This window comes from Dama dama, chromosome 33 (assembly GCF_033118175.1).
Source record: "Dama dama isolate Ldn47 chromosome 33, ASM3311817v1, whole genome shotgun sequence".
NCBI classification, from domain to species: domain Eukaryota; kingdom Metazoa; phylum Chordata; class Mammalia; order Artiodactyla; family Cervidae; genus Dama; species Dama dama.
The window spans coordinates 33078258-33093755 of NC_083713.1; the positions used below are offsets into that span (position 1 = coordinate 33078258).

Sequence of the window (15498 nt, forward strand, 5' to 3'; positions counted from 1 at the left end):
TTGCAAAGATAGGCCCAAGAAGCTCATCCCTTTCTGTTAAGAACTTGTGATTTTTCTGCGCCACCTTGTGGCCATAATGCAACTACTACACGTGAAAATTAAAGGCTTTTTCCTGAGCTGGTCAGGCCTTCTAAACAGCCGCAGTGCGGGAACCTGCCTCTACTCAAACACGCAGAAAATGGTGTCTTTCTTTGTAGTCAGTGATGGGAAACACACTTGCCTTTTCCCTCCGTTCTCCTCCATTTCCTTCATTCTTTAATTCCTTATCCTGGAGACCGCCCCCTCACCGCCCTCCCACCGCCCTCCTCGGGTGGTTTCCGCGTTGGACCGCCTCCACCTCCCGGGGCTTGCGGTGGGTACTGCCCCCTTCCCCATCCGCAGCCCTCCCTCCAGGTCCCCGCGGCGCCTGGACCTGGAATCCCTGCCGCGAGGGCCCGCCCCCTCACACTGGCAGCCAATGGCGGCTCGGACCCGCCCCGCCCCGCCCCTCCCGCCGCGTCCCGAGCGAGTTTGGGCCTGGGCGGCGGGGCTTGAGCCCCTGGCTCTGCTGTTAGGCTTAGGCTGGCGCACGATCGGGAGGCCTGCGGCCTGGCCTTGGGGAAGCCATGGACTCGCAGGGGCTGAAGGTGAGCGGGCAGGACGTGGCCACGTGTTGCTGTCGGGGGATGGCGAGGGGCCGGGGGGCGTGGGGGAGCGCGCGGGCCGACCGGGCGAGGCCGTTGTTTCTTGCGGTGCCCGCTGCCCAGTCCGGCTGGGTGTCCCCGTTTGGGGCGCCGGCCTGTGGTGTACATCACCTGCGCTCCCTCCGCCGACCCTGCGTAGGAATCTTCAGGTCGGGCAGCCCTCCCCAGGCGCTGCCGCCGAACTGCCGTTAAGGTGCTTGTCCCATCTTGTTGGCTGTGTTTACTTTTACTTTTGCACCCTGTCTGCTCATAAGGTTTTTAGTCACTTTATGACCCCGAGTGCGACTCCGAGGTGCGATTTTTAAGGACTCCAGCAAACTAGTGACAGCAATCCCCCTGCGATGGTAAAAGGAGCAAAAAGATTTTATGAAATCAATTAAAGACATAGGCTTGAAAATGGAGTATTTTAGAGTGATGGTCGGACACGACTAAGCGACTGAACAACAACTTCTCTGTTGGATCTGTTCGGCAAATATTTAATGACGATCCACTTAAGAAATGATACGAAAACAAAATATGAGACTTGGAAATAAAAGAAGTTACTTTTTAGGATCATGATCTTCTCCATTCATTTGTTCACTGATTCCCTTGTTCAACACTGTGTGTCCACTGGAACTGGGGATAGTAATGAATAGAACAGTCCCCGCCTTCACTGGGGACGAAGTGAAGTTTTATAGTCTATTGCTGGCGAAAACCTTAATTAAATTAATTCAACAAATGTTTATTGAATGTGTCCCTTGTGTCTATCATTGTTCTAAGCCCTGAAGATAATAAACCTTGCAGATAATAAGCCCTGCAATAATAAAGCTAAGAAAAACCCTCCCAAATCTTTCTACATTTGAGGCGGGGAGGAGTTAGTCCATAAACAGGTGAATGCAGTGTGTAGTGGTGTTTGCTGGTGATGAGTGGATGGAGAACACTTAGCCAAATGACAGAGTCTTTTGCTTTTTTGTCTGAAATTTTACATTATTTTCCTGTGGAGCCTTTCCGGTCTCCTTAAATTTGTTCTTCATGTTGCCACCTAAATGAACTTTTCAATAAAAACACTTTTCATGCTAAAAAGTGTTGTTTTTAGCATGATCTAGTCTAAGTGATAACACTTAGACTAGAAAATCAGCTCAATAGGAGGTCCTTCTTGACCCCAGTTATTTCTCCAACCTCCTCTTCCAATTATCCCTGTTCTACTTAAGCCTCTAGAAATGGCAAACTTTCTCTATAATGGGCCAGGTGGTACATATTCAAGCATTACCAACCATAGGGTCTCCGTGGTATCCAGTCTGCCGTCATAACATGAAAACAGCCATAGACAATACTTAAGCAAATGAGCGTGGTTTTGTTCCAATAAAACTTTACTTACGGACCCTGAAAGTTGAATTTCATGTAAGTTTCATATATTTTTCTTCTCTTTTTTTTTGCTCACCCATTTGGACGTGTTAACTTGCTGGCTGTGTGAAAACAGGCAGCAGGCCAGATGTGGCCCCTATGCCTCAGTGTGCTGGGCCCCGCTCCAGCATACAAGGCTGCTTTGAGTCCTCTCCATCCTCACCCGATCCCGGGGAATCATAGCTTAGTTCTGCCTTCTGTGTTTGATTCCTCTTTTGGCCGACTTCCTTTATGAATCATGAAAGAGGAATGGGTAAGAGTATGTATGTAGGAAGTAGGAGTTTGTGAATAGAATCAGTTTCTGAGTCCTTCCCAAGAATTTTACTCTTCCATTCTCCCATACCCCAGCCTCACTCTCCTGCATTCCCAAAGCAGTTTATAAGCCCTTTTGTTGCATTTGCTACACTATATTTCAGTCTTTTTATTAAAAACTTTGCTTTATTGAAGTATGGTTGGTTAACAAGGTTGTATTTCTAGTGTACAGCAAAGTGACTCAGTTATAATTAACTGAGTTAATTCTTTATAATTAAATGAGTTAATTCTTTTTCATATTCTTTTCCATTGTGGTTTATCACAGGATATTGAATGTAGCTCCCTGTGCTATAGTAGGGACCTTGTTGTTTATCCATTCTCTATATAATAGTTTCTGCTAACTCCAAATTCCCAGTCTGTCCCTCCCCTATCTCCCTTTCTCCCTGGCTGCTACCAGTCTCTTCTGTCTATGAATCTGCTTCTGTGTCATAAATAAGTGCATTTGTGTTATATGTTAATTCCACATATAAGTGATATCATATGTTATTGGTCTTTCTGACTTCACTTAGTATGATAATCTCTATGTTTATCCATGTTGCTGCAAAATGGCATTATTACTAATATTCCATTATGTGTGTGTATATATATATATACACACACACATCTTCTTTATCCAGTCCTCTGTCAATGGACGTTTAGGTTACTTCCATGTCTTGGCTATTGTAAATAGTACTGCTGTGAACATTGAGGTATATGTACTTATTTGAATTCGTTTCCTCCAGATATATGCCCAGGAGTGAGACTGCAGGATCATACGGCAACTCTATTTTTAGTTTTTTTAGTAACCTCTATATTGTTTTCCATAGTGACTGCGCCAACTTACAGTCCCACCAACAGTGTAGGAGGGGTCCCTTTTCTCCACACTCTCTCCAGCAATTGTTATTTGTAGATTTTTTTTTAATGATGGCTGGTGTGAGGTGATATTTCATTGTAGTTTTGATTTGCACTTCTGTATTAATTAACGATGTTGAGCATCTTTCTAATGTGTCTGTTGGCCATCTGTATGTCTTTGGAGAAATGTCTGTTTAAGTCTTATGCCCATTTTTCTATTGGGTTGTTTGGGTTTTTTTGTTGTTTCTGAGTTGTATGAGCTGTTTGTATATTTTGCATATTAAGCAAATATTTTGCAAATATTTTCTCCCAGTCCATAGGTTGCCTTTTCGTTTTGTTTATGATTTCCTTTGCTATGCAAAAACTTTTAAGTTTGATTCGGTCCCATTTGTTTATTTTTTCTTTTATTTATATTGTCTTGGGAAACTGACCTAAGAAAACGAATGGTACAATTTATGTCAGAGAATATTTTGCGTAAGTTCTCTTCTAGGAGTTTTATGGTGTCATGTTTATTTTTTAGTTTTTAAGTCATTGAGGTTTTTTTTGTATATGTGGTATGAGGTTGTGTTTTAACTTCATTGATTTACATGCTGCTGTTCAGCTTTCCCAGCACCACTTGCTGAAGAGATGGTGTTTTCTCCATTGTATCTGTAACTCCAACATATTCTTACCTCCTTTGTTGAAGATTAGTCGACTATAGATGTGTGTTCGAATAGTCTTTAGATTCTAGTCTCAGTTGAAAATCTTAAGCTTTTCTAGGGCTTTTCTGGGACACGAACCATGTCGTATTCATCTTTATAGTCACTGTACTTTGTCCAGTGCCTGGCACTCAGTAAATGTTTTTGGACTGGACAACCTAACCTGAACCAAGACAGTAGAAATTGGCACGGGGAGTGGGAAGTAGACTAGAGGAACAGAAGAGCCTACTGACTGGTTAGACTTAGGGGGACTGTGCAAACAGGAAGACAGAATTCCTGAGTAGGTGTGTCTGTCTGGCTTGGGTGGTAGAGAAACTGAAAATAGAAATCTGGAGCTGTGATGAGAGGTCTTGACACGTTTTTCTGTTTTGTTTTTTTTCAATATCAACTTATGGAGTTTGGAGGAACTTCCCGCCCCCCCCCCCCCCCCCCGAATAAGAGGAATTGAGTATGATAACTCAAGTCACAATGGCCTGTAAATTACTACCAGCATTTTATCAGTGAGCAAACTGAGGTGCTGTCAGATGACCAGAAATTTGAAACCAGGTCTTTTTACTTTAAAATCCATGTCCTTTTTATGTTACCATGCCCCTGCCTTTCAGGAGAGTTATATAGGTGCTTAGCGATACTAAATGCTGAACAGAAAATCAAGCAAGATGATATTAAAAGTGTCCAATTCTTTGCTATTCTGTGGACTGTAACCTGCCAGGCTCCTCTGTCCGTGGAATTCTCCAGGCAAGAATACTAGAGTGGGTTGCCATGCCCTCTTCCAGGGGATCTTCCCAACCCAAGGATCCAACCTGAGTCTCCATCTGGGCCACCAGGGAAGCCCCAAAAGTGTCCTTAGTTGTAGCAAACAAAGTCACTTGCAACCTCAGGGAAGAGGCTCCGGAGGAAACCTGCGCTTTTCTGCGATGTGCTGTGGGGGTCTCGGAAACGACGTCTGAATCATGCTTTGAAGAAACTGGCTGAGAAGGGGCTGGAGAACAGCAACCAGAGGAGGGAAGCACAGTGAAGGTTACAGGGGACGTTTGCCTGGCTGTTCTAGAAAAGCTCTCAGACTGTAACCCTCCAGAAACAGTAGACAGTGAAAAAAAAAGAAACTGTATAGACACTCATTTTAACCCTGTCAATGCGTGCTTCATTTGTGTTTCTCACAGATGAGCCAGCTGAAGAGTCATACTAGATAGGTATGGAATGGCCTGAATTGGTTCGTGGAGGTGAACCAGGTGTATCTCAGTGATGGGGAATATGGAATATGGTTTCCCTCTTTGATTAGGTTAGCAACTAAGCCTTAGATAAGATCCTGGGAAAAACTGTATAAAGCATAGCTGCTAATGGGCTTCCCAGCTGGCACTAGTGATAAAGAACCTGCCTATTAGTGCAGGAGACATTAGAGACACAGGTTTGATGCCTGGGTTGGGAAAATCCCCTGGAGAAGAGAATGGCTACCCACTCCAGTACTCTTGCCTGGAGAATCCCATGGACGGAGGAGCCTGGGGGGCTACAGTCTATGGAGTCCCAAAGAGTCGGACACGACTCAAGCGACTTAGCATAGCTGATAGTAGTTTTCTGCCTTGTATATGAATAATATAATTTTGAAAAAAGCCTGAAGAGAGTGATTTCCTTTAAAAAATAGATTCTTTGTTTTACTGACATTTATTTATTGTGGAACTCGGAAAACATAATCTTTGACAATAAATTGCTGGGTTTAATAGGTCGTTACTTTGTGATGCTACAAAAACAAAAGAGAAACAAAGTGTTTGTTTTAAGAAACCTATGGTCTGGCGATAGAAGCCTCTAGTCTTTTTTTAACTTTTTTTGTAGTTGAAAGTACTCTGACTTCAATATTGTTAAGAAAGCATTTAGGAGAAAAAGATTGAAATTATTAGAAAATATTGTTATTTTAGTAATCTTTTGTTAATTATGTTCTATATTCCTTAGTACTAAGTTATAGCCTTTAACAATATTTTAAGGAACTTGGAAGAAAAAAATACAGTGAGTTTTAGATTATTCACGATCTTAGATTAATGCCTGCCTGTTAGAGTATCTCAGGACATTGGAATCTCTTAACTTTATTTCCTTTTAGGCTTTGATTAATTACTACTGTCAGGAGAGATATTTCCACCATGTGTTACTTGTTGCCAGTGAGGGAATGAAGAGCTATGGCAGTGACCCAGTCTTCAGGTTTTATCATGCCTATGCTACATTAATGGAAGGTACGTGCTAATTATTAAGCACTTCCACAAGTTTTAAATTCTTGTTTTGCACCAAGAATAATTTTTCACTTTGTGATTTTGATTTTCAGGTAAAATTCAAGAAGCTCTTCGAGAATTTGAGGCTATTAAGAATAAACAAGATGTATCACTTTGTTCTCTAATTGCACTGATATACGCTCATAAAATGAGCCCTAATCCAGGTATAGTATTTAAGTATAATGCTTAGACAGTTTTTTCTACTCAGTTCGTTTTGATTTTTGTCAATTAGCTTAACCTTCAGTCTGTTCATACTGTATTATATATTGTCTGTGAATACTATAAATATCATATTTGTTTTATCGTCCTAACAAGACCTTAAGTTTATTAAGCACAAGAAATATGAGTCTTTTCTAGCTTTCGTATTTCTTATATCCTATGGCAGAAGTTTCATTAGTCTGTAGGAATTGTTTGAATTAATATAAAGGTGACTATGTATTAGCAATGGTTAAACCAAAAAAGGACAGCTCAAAACAGGCGTATACCTAAATTACTCTGTAGCAGTCAATTTTAACTTGTGTGCATATATAGTTAAATGTGTTTCCTCTCTTCTACTATATCTTAAGCTTCTTAAAAGCCCTTATATCCCCCAGGGGGGGCTAGCTCTTTTTAAGATATTCAGCAAATTTTTATCCAGTAGTAGGTTGGGAGATAAGATTAGATGATATAAGGAACTTTATACATAAACCAGCAATTTAAATTATGTGAACTGTCTTAATATTTAGTGTATCTTAATGGCTGAGGCAGAACAGTATTAAAATTTTAGGTAATAACAAAGAAATAATATTGTGTTCATCCATACATATCTAGTAACAGCTAATAGCATCATAAAAAGAGATTTTGTTTCAAGTAGTTGGACACTTAGCAAATGTCAGAATTTTTTAAAATAATAGAAAAGTTTTTTCTTAATCAGAGTATCACTTACATCCTTCCTACACATATACATGTACAAATCAATAAAATGTTATTTAATATGTTTAGCTTGTAAACAAATCTAATAACTAGATACTTTCTGCACGGGACTGTATCAGATAAAGCAAGGGGTTCCCAACCTTAGGGTGGTAGACCAGTACCTCCTGTCAGATCAGTGGCGGTAGTAGATGAGGAATAAAATGCACACTAGATAAAATGCACCTGAATCATTCCCAGACCAGCCCCCTCCAAGTTTGTGGTAACATTGTCTTCCTAGAACTGGTCCCTGGTGTTGAAAACATTGGGGACTGCTGAAGAGGAGCCACAAGAATTGTAAGAAGTGATTTGCAACATCAGTTTATAATTTAGTTGGGATAGAAAATGTTAAACCCACAAAGATTAAATACTAATGTTACTATTAAGTAAAATGATACAAAATAAAACAGATGAATCCATAGTTAATTGAAAATGGCATGTACTGTTTATCCATATCAGTAGGCTGGGAGGGCTTTGTGGAAATGGAGATTGGTCTTGTCTTTGAAGGATAGCTAGGGTTTGAGTATAAAGCATATTTGTCAGACAGGAGAACTTGGTGGGCAAATATGTCAAAATGGTTCAGGATTAGGCTCCTCTCTGGATCCCCTTTCTCTGTGCTCCGGCAGGTGTGTGTATAGCTGGAGCAGAGAGTTTGCATAGGAAAGCTAATATAGTCAGTAAGCCAAAAAAAAAAAGTAACAAAATATTTTCTTCCTGAAACAAATTGTTATTTAATTGGTTATTCCCAAGAGTACTGGTTCTGTTGGAAAATGTGATTTCCAGGACATTAAAAAGATGGAGGCAGAAGCATTGTTTAGAGACACCTGCGTCATCACTCGACTTTGCATAGATGATGCTGAGTGGGCTTGCACTCAGGAGAGGCCCAGAAGCCTGTCAGTCTCCCTGAGAAAGGGCCTAGATTGTTCTTGTACGTTATTGCGGAATATTGATGAAAGCCCTGGTAATGAAAAGGCTGTGATGCATTAAGAACTGGAGCTGATATCTGGCAAGAGCCAGCTTTGTGAGCTAACTGATTCTCTGCTTGATGGAAATGTAGGCAGGAAGGTGCAATGCCTGCTTCTACCCTGATAAGTTCTGTTTCTGTATCACGACTCTTTGATGAAAACTTCTGAAGGTGTTCCATGGGCTTGTTGGGCACAAGGGATATCTTGCCAATCAATCTGGGCCTCCAGAATGAGATTTTGTTTCCTAAATTCAAAAAGTTGTACCTTGGTAATCCTGCACTTAAGTTTATATCACTGGAGTTAAGAGGAAGAGTCATGTACCTTTCCTTGGCAGCCATTTCCCAAAAGTTAGTCTGTTAGAATCTCAGCCCTTAACTTTCACATTTCTTTTTCCTATTACCTGACTGATCCACACTCTGATTTGACCCAGGATTTGGATCTAATTGACGTTTGTGTCCTAAGCACATAAATAACAGATTAAATAGAAGTGATTAGAGTTCTAGAAGTCACTCAGTCATGTTGGACTCTTTTGTGATCCCATGGACTATAGCCCATCAGGCTCCTCTGTCCATGAGATTCTCCAAGCAAGAGTACTAGAGTGGGTAGCCATTCTCTTCTCCAGGGGATCTTCCCGACCCAGGGATTGAACCCACCGTGTCTTGTTTCTCCTGCGTTGGCAGGCAGATTCTTTACCATTAGTGCCACCTGGGAAGCCCATTAAACTATATGAGTAGCAGTAATTATACCACTTTTCATTGGCCTATGACAGCAGCCTGACAGATGTTTTAGAATTGGATTAAGAATTAGGGTAATTTGACTACTAGTTCTGGATTTTCCCTTAATAATTGTCCTATATTAGAGTCGTTACTAACTTTTTTTAATGTCTTGAGAATGACAAACCATAGAATGGCAGTGTAGTCACAGTAGTTCGCTACAAATGGCTGTAGAGCATTTGAAATGTGTCTTACTTGAGGATATGAATTTTAAATTTAATTTATTTACTTTTACTGGTAGTTGATTCAGTTGTTAGAAATATGTTTAGGATGTATTTCCATACAAATTGTGAAATTATTTGTTCTAGTTCTGTGAAAAATACCATTGGTAGCTTGATAGGTATTGCATTGAATCTATAGATTGCTTTGGGTGGTATAGCCATTTTGACAATATTGATTCTTCCAGTCCATGAACACGGTATATTTCTCCATCTGTTTGTGTCCTCTTTGATTTCTTTCATCAGTGATTTATAGTTTTCTATGTATAGGTCTTAGGTAGATATACTCCTAAGTATTTTATTCTTTTTGTTGCAATGGTGAATGGTATTGTTTCCTTAATTTCTTTCTGTTTTCTCATTGTTAGTGTATAGGAATGCAAGGGATGAATATATGATTGTGTTTTTTCCAAAATAAATTTTATGAAATCTAAGTATAAAGATTTTCTGAAGAAAATTTAGCATCTTAATTGAGATGTGCTTTGTGTAAAGTGCATATCAGAATTTAGAAAGAAGGAAAAAAAAGAAATTATCTTCTTAATTTTGAAATCCAAATGAAATCATCATTTGGATATATTGGGTCAAATAAAATATATTATTAAAGTCAATTTTACTTCTTTCTTTTTACTTCTTTGTAGCTACTAGGAAATTTTAAATTACTTAGTTCAATTCAGTTGCTCAATCGTATCTGACTCTTTGCAACCCCATGGACTGCAGGATACCAGGCCTCCCAGTTCATCACCAACTCCTGGAGTTTACTCAAACTCATGTCCATTGAGTCAGTGATGCCATCCAACCATCTCATCCTCTGTCATCCCCTTCTCCTCCCGCCTTCAGTCTTTCCCAGCATCAGAGTCTTTTCCAATGAGTCAGTTCTTCACACCCGGTGGTCAAAGTATTAGAGTTTCAGCTTCAGCATCAGTCTTTCCAATGAATATTCAGGACTGATTTCCTTTAGGATGGACTGGTTGGATCTCCTTGCTGTCCAAGGGACTCTCAAGAGTCTTCTCCAACACCACAGTTCAAAAGCATCAATTCTTTGGTGCTCAGCTTTCTTTATAGTCCACATCTCACATCCATACATGACTACTGGAAAAACCATAGCTTTGACTAGATGGACCTTTGTTGGCAAAGTAATGTCTCTGCTTTTTAATATGCTGTCTAGGTTGTTCATAACTTTTCTCCCAAGGAGCAAGCGGCTTTTAATTTCATGGCTGCAATCACCATCTGCAGTGATTTTGGGGCTTGCATATTTCTTGCATTTATTTCTACTAGTGTTGCTATAAAGAGAAGAACTATATTCTCTGCTGTTAATCATCTAACCTATCGTAAACTCTTGATCTAGAATTTAATTTTCACTTAGTGTGTTTTTTCCCTCTCCCAGATAGAGAAGCTATTCTTGAGTCAGATGCCAGAGTAAAAGAGCAGCGTAAAGGAGCTGGACCAAAAGTTTTGTACCATGCAGGCTTGTTTTTGTGGCACATTGGTCGGCATGATAAAGCGAGAGAATATATTGACCGAATGATCAAGATATCAAATGGGAGTAAAGAGGTAGCTGATTTTCTTATTTTGAAATAGTATCTTTAAAGAAAGCTTAACGTTATTTATATATTCAGTGGTATTCTTTGTTATTGCCCACTCTATGCTCACTTTATAACTAACAGCTTTATTTTAATATTTTATAAAATTCTGATTTTCTTAGGTTGCTTTTTTAATGCAGTCTATTAGCTCTTGATGAGATCCCTTCCTGCTTCCTTCCCTCCCTTCCTTCCTGTCCTTTCTCTTTCCTTCCTTCCCACTCTTCTTATTGCACTGCTCTAGGTACAGGGCACCTTTATGTGCACTATTAATAGAAAGATAAGAAATGCATAAACTTTACTTTCATGAATGAATCACCTAGCAGTATTGTAGAGCACATACCCAGTTAATATTATGAGAAAATTGACAAATGGAATGAGAAGTGTGATTAAAATGTGCAGGGAAATATTAGTTAGCATTTATTGCTCATTTACTTTGTGCCTGGCACTATTCACCCATTACGTAAATGTTAGGAGAATGAAGAAGAATTTCTTGAAGGAAGTAGTATTTGAGCTAAAATATGAAAGATGGATACAGTTTCCACCAGCAAAGATTATGGAAAAGGGAAGTAGATATACCCAACATGGGAGATAATATGGAGATAAGGAAAACAAGGAGACATGTAGGTTCTGGGTACAGTGAGAACCTCACATCTGACCAGAGTTTAGGGTATACAGAAGAGAATGGAAGAAAAGGTTGGAAAAGTAGATTGGGGCAAATGGAAGGATCTTGATGGGTAGGTACAAATATTTGTATCTAGTTTGATATGCATTGAGGGTCATTGAAGATTTTTAATCATGTCAGTGATACTTTAAAGTGAAAATTCAGAATATGAATATAGCAAAGGTTTACAGGATGAACTGGCCTGAGAAGAAACCAGAATGCAGGCCCCTTTGCAAAGATAGTGCTTTCTGCAAAAGGTTTTAAGGACCTACACTAAAATTATACGGTGTATAGGAACTTGAGAATTATCAAATACCTGCAAGATTTTACAACTTACTATAAATAGTGCAGGAAAGATACTGAGGTGTCAGATATCAAGGATGTCTGTCTGAAGTTTTAAGCCTGGATAATTCAGAGACCAATTAACGTGGATAAAAAACACATTGGGATGAGAAGGTAATCTTGGAGAGAGGTGATGTTTTTGCCTTTAGACGTGCTATATTTCAGGCACTGGCAGAACAGTGAGATGGAGACAGTAGATGAACTTTTGGAAAGAAGAGAAAAAATTAGAAGAGGTGTTGGACTAGAAATAAAGGTTGGGAATCATCCACAAGTTTGAAACAATTCAAATAAAGACAGTGATCTAGTGAGTACAAGTAGCACTGTTTAAGAATTCTTACCTATCTTTTCAGGTATAATACAGGGAAGTAAATATGATCTTAGTTAAAGATTTAGAAGGTTTAGTAATTCACCTAGAATTTTTTTTGACAGAGGGGAGCAGATTTCATAGCTTTTTATTTGGCATTAAAAAGAAAAATAATATACGAGCATCCATCTTATTTCTAATCCTATAAACCTTGCAGCCAATTGGCTTACTAACATTATTGAAGGTAAGTGTTCATGACTGCTTCATTTTTAAATTTCTGAGGGCATTTTATCCTTTCATTTGAATCTCACTGGAATAGTCAAAGAGAATGAGATAGTTGCCAAATTATCTTAATATTGAATAAATGTGAAACAAGGAACTTCTTCCTCATCTTATTTCATTTGGTCTGTTTCCCCCAAAAAAGTAACAAATTCTTATTTATGTACTGAATTACATGTTTAACAATATTGATAATAGTTTATTAGAAAAGCCCCATGTAAGAATATTGGTTATTTAGCATAAATGGAATATTTTACAAACTTCTTCATATTAATACTGACTATAGTAGTAATCTTAAAGACTGAAATTCATAATAGTTCTCAAGTCTCGAGGCTGGCAAGGGCTTGAAAGTGATTTTATTATAGTTTTATTTTTTATAAGATTATTCAGTAGAGTAATTTTTGTGACTGATAACAAGTAAGAATGATGTGGAGTTTAACTCCATCAACATTTGTTTCTTTCCTTTCCAAGAAAAAATAAAATATTAGAATTATTTGTTTTACAGGGACAGGTTTTGAGAGCATGGCTTGATATTACAAGAAGAAAAGAACCTTATACTAAAAAAGCATTAAGATACTTTGAAGAGGGATTGCAAGATGGGAATGATATTTTTGCTCTCCTGGGTAAGGTGAGTTGGAGTTAGATTAATAAAATGATGTTTTAAAATTTATTTGTAATATATCTGAAACCCAACAAAACTAAGTAGCTCAAAATGATGGTTTTAAATTTTACTTTCAACTCTCAATTGCATTTGTATAGGATGATGAACAGTAAACCAGGGAAAAGTACTCCTTGCCAAATTCTTAAATCCTGGGTCAATTTTAAATGTTTTTGTTGTTGCTGTTGTTAGTTGTGGTAGTTCCTATATTATTTACTCACCAATCATCTATGATGTGTCTTAATATGTGTGAGACATCACTCTACATACTAGGGATACCCTGAGCAAAATAAAGCGTCTTTCTTTTATGAAGCTTATGTCCTACTGGTAGAGAGAGACAAAACAAAGCAAGTTATATAGTATATTAGAAGGTGATAAGTACAATGCAAGAATATAGAGCGAGAAGTACAACTGGGGTGTGAAAGCAGTTTTAAATGATGTAGTCAGAGAAAGTGACATTTGAGCAAAGATATATAGGAGGTGAGGTTTGAAGCCATGTGAGCCCCTAGGGAGAGCATTACAAATAGATGGGTAGAGAGTTCATATACCTTAAGGCATATTCATTTAGTCTGGAGACTAAAGCAGAATGAGTGAAGGGGAGAGAAGTGAAGGATTGAGGGAAAGGTGAGTGTCAGGGCAGGTGGGCATGGATGGGATAGGGATGAGAGGCTGGCTGCTTCTGTAAAGCCTTTGGCTCTTGCTTTGAACCGGGTAGATTGGCAGCTGATGAAAAGAGAAATAGCATGCTATCACTTACCCATACATTGGGAGGGATAACCAAGTGGCAAAGTCATTAGAAATCATTGGTGGGTGGAAGTATTTAACTTCGACTCTTTCTTCAATCCCGTTGATGACTTTGAATGCCTTAAAAAATTTTTTTTTTAATTTCAGCAGAAAGAAACTAAATTTATATCAGGAAAACAGTCTATTAAATTAGCAATTTGGGGGAGGGGATAAAAAAGAAAAAGAGGATTATTAGTGTCTTGGCCACTGCCAATGTCCCTACATTGTCCTTGTCAGTTTCCATGGCTAGTGAGCTTGTTCAGATGCTTGTCATCAGGACAACTAGAATTCGTACTGATTGGACTCAGGTTTTGCCTAATGGCACTGCAGGAGTTTATGGGCATATAGCAAGTTTTTTTTTTTTTTTTTTTTTTAAGTTTTTCTGTATCATTTCTCTTCCTCTCTAGTCCTTAAAGCAAAGCTAGTAGATAATCTTCTCAGGTAGGGCTATTTCAAGTGTTAATATAAGTAGCTTAGGAGGATTTTCCCTTTTCCTCTAATACTTTTTGGACTGATATAACCCATTCTTTTCCTTTTTCTGATATAACCCATTCCAATTATGTATGTATTTTTCAGTTCATTCAGCCAGAGGCTTGCATTAGTTGAATTCCAACCAGAATGATATGCACCAATTATATAGCAAATTTAGTTTCATTTAATATGGTATGTTGCAATCACATGGTAGGTAATGGTCTAAGAAGGAAGTACTAAATGTGCTCTGTTGGCATGATTTTGTTATTTTAAGTTACCAACTATTCAGACAGATTCCAAAGGTGTCTATATATTTTTTAAAATTGTCTTTATTCTTTTTTCTATATTGTATGCCATTGAGAAGTCTAAATAATTTATTTTGATGCAGTCAATGGCATCATTGGATGGTTCTCACACTTTTCCTTTAATTCTATGGGAATATAATCTCAAACTGATTTCAGGAATGTATTGCAGATATACTGTGCATCTGTTGAGGCAGATGCTCATTTTGAACTGAGATATTCTAGGACTAAATTTATTCCTGAAGTGGATTCAGTAACACGTTTTTAAAAATCTGACATATGATAAATAGGCCTCATCATCTGTTCTTAAAGCACATACTATATTTGTAGATTTATATTTTCTGACCACAAAAGTAATTACATGTACATTGTAGAAAAATTTTAGAATATAGTAATATCTGAATTAAAAATAAATATCAGCATTGGAGATAACCAGGTTAACTTATTATATTGTAAATGACACCTCTTTGTTTCATAAGTATAGATCTACAAATTAACATAATGACCTTTAATGGCACCTGAAATCTTATTAAATAAATATACTGTCATTTAATCCTATGTGGCCATTTTGGGTTACTTTAACTTTTTCTATTGTAAATAATCCTGCCATAAATATCCAGTTATGTCTTTAAGATAATTCTTAGAAGTGAAAATATTGAGATAGTTTTGCAATTTTGTATTGCTTATCTCTAAAATTTTTTTAAGGCTGAAAGTAGTTTTTTTAAGGCTGAAAGTAATTTTTTTAAAAAGATAAACATTTCTTAGTTTTAGATGCTACTTACAGATATCCTGGAAATATTTTATTCTAAAAGGTAATTTTTCTGTTAGAAATACATTCTTTTTGATATATATTTCAAAATTTTATCCTATATTTGTTATTTAAAAGTGAATTTTTAAAAAATCACTTATTATATAAAATATTTTGATTCTCTGTGATGTTTCAAAATTTTGTTTGATTAAAACTTACTTTTCTGATTACAAAAGTGATAACTATTCCTTACAGAAAGGTCAGAAAGCAAAAATATAGAAAATGTTAAATATGCTAGAATTCTACC

The 15498-nt window shown here is 37.8% G+C and overlaps 1 protein-coding gene across 2 annotated transcripts in view; it reads left to right on the forward strand.

The window, feature by feature from the left end:
• Positions 1–489: 489 nt before the first annotated feature.
• TTC21B (tetratricopeptide repeat domain 21B) overlaps positions 490–15498 on the forward strand; it is an 88055-nt gene continuing 73046 nt past the window's right edge. For both annotated transcript variants that reach the window (XM_061135712.1, XM_061135713.1), the window contains exons 1-5: positions 490–626; positions 5997–6126; positions 6216–6326; positions 10448–10614; positions 12735–12857. In XM_061135712.1, the coding sequence (XP_060991695.1) occupies positions 606–626; positions 5997–6126; positions 6216–6326; positions 10448–10614; positions 12735–12857 (552 nt within the window). In that variant the 5' untranslated portion in view covers positions 490–605. The remainder of the gene's footprint in view (positions 627–5996; positions 6127–6215; positions 6327–10447; positions 10615–12734; positions 12858–15498) is intronic.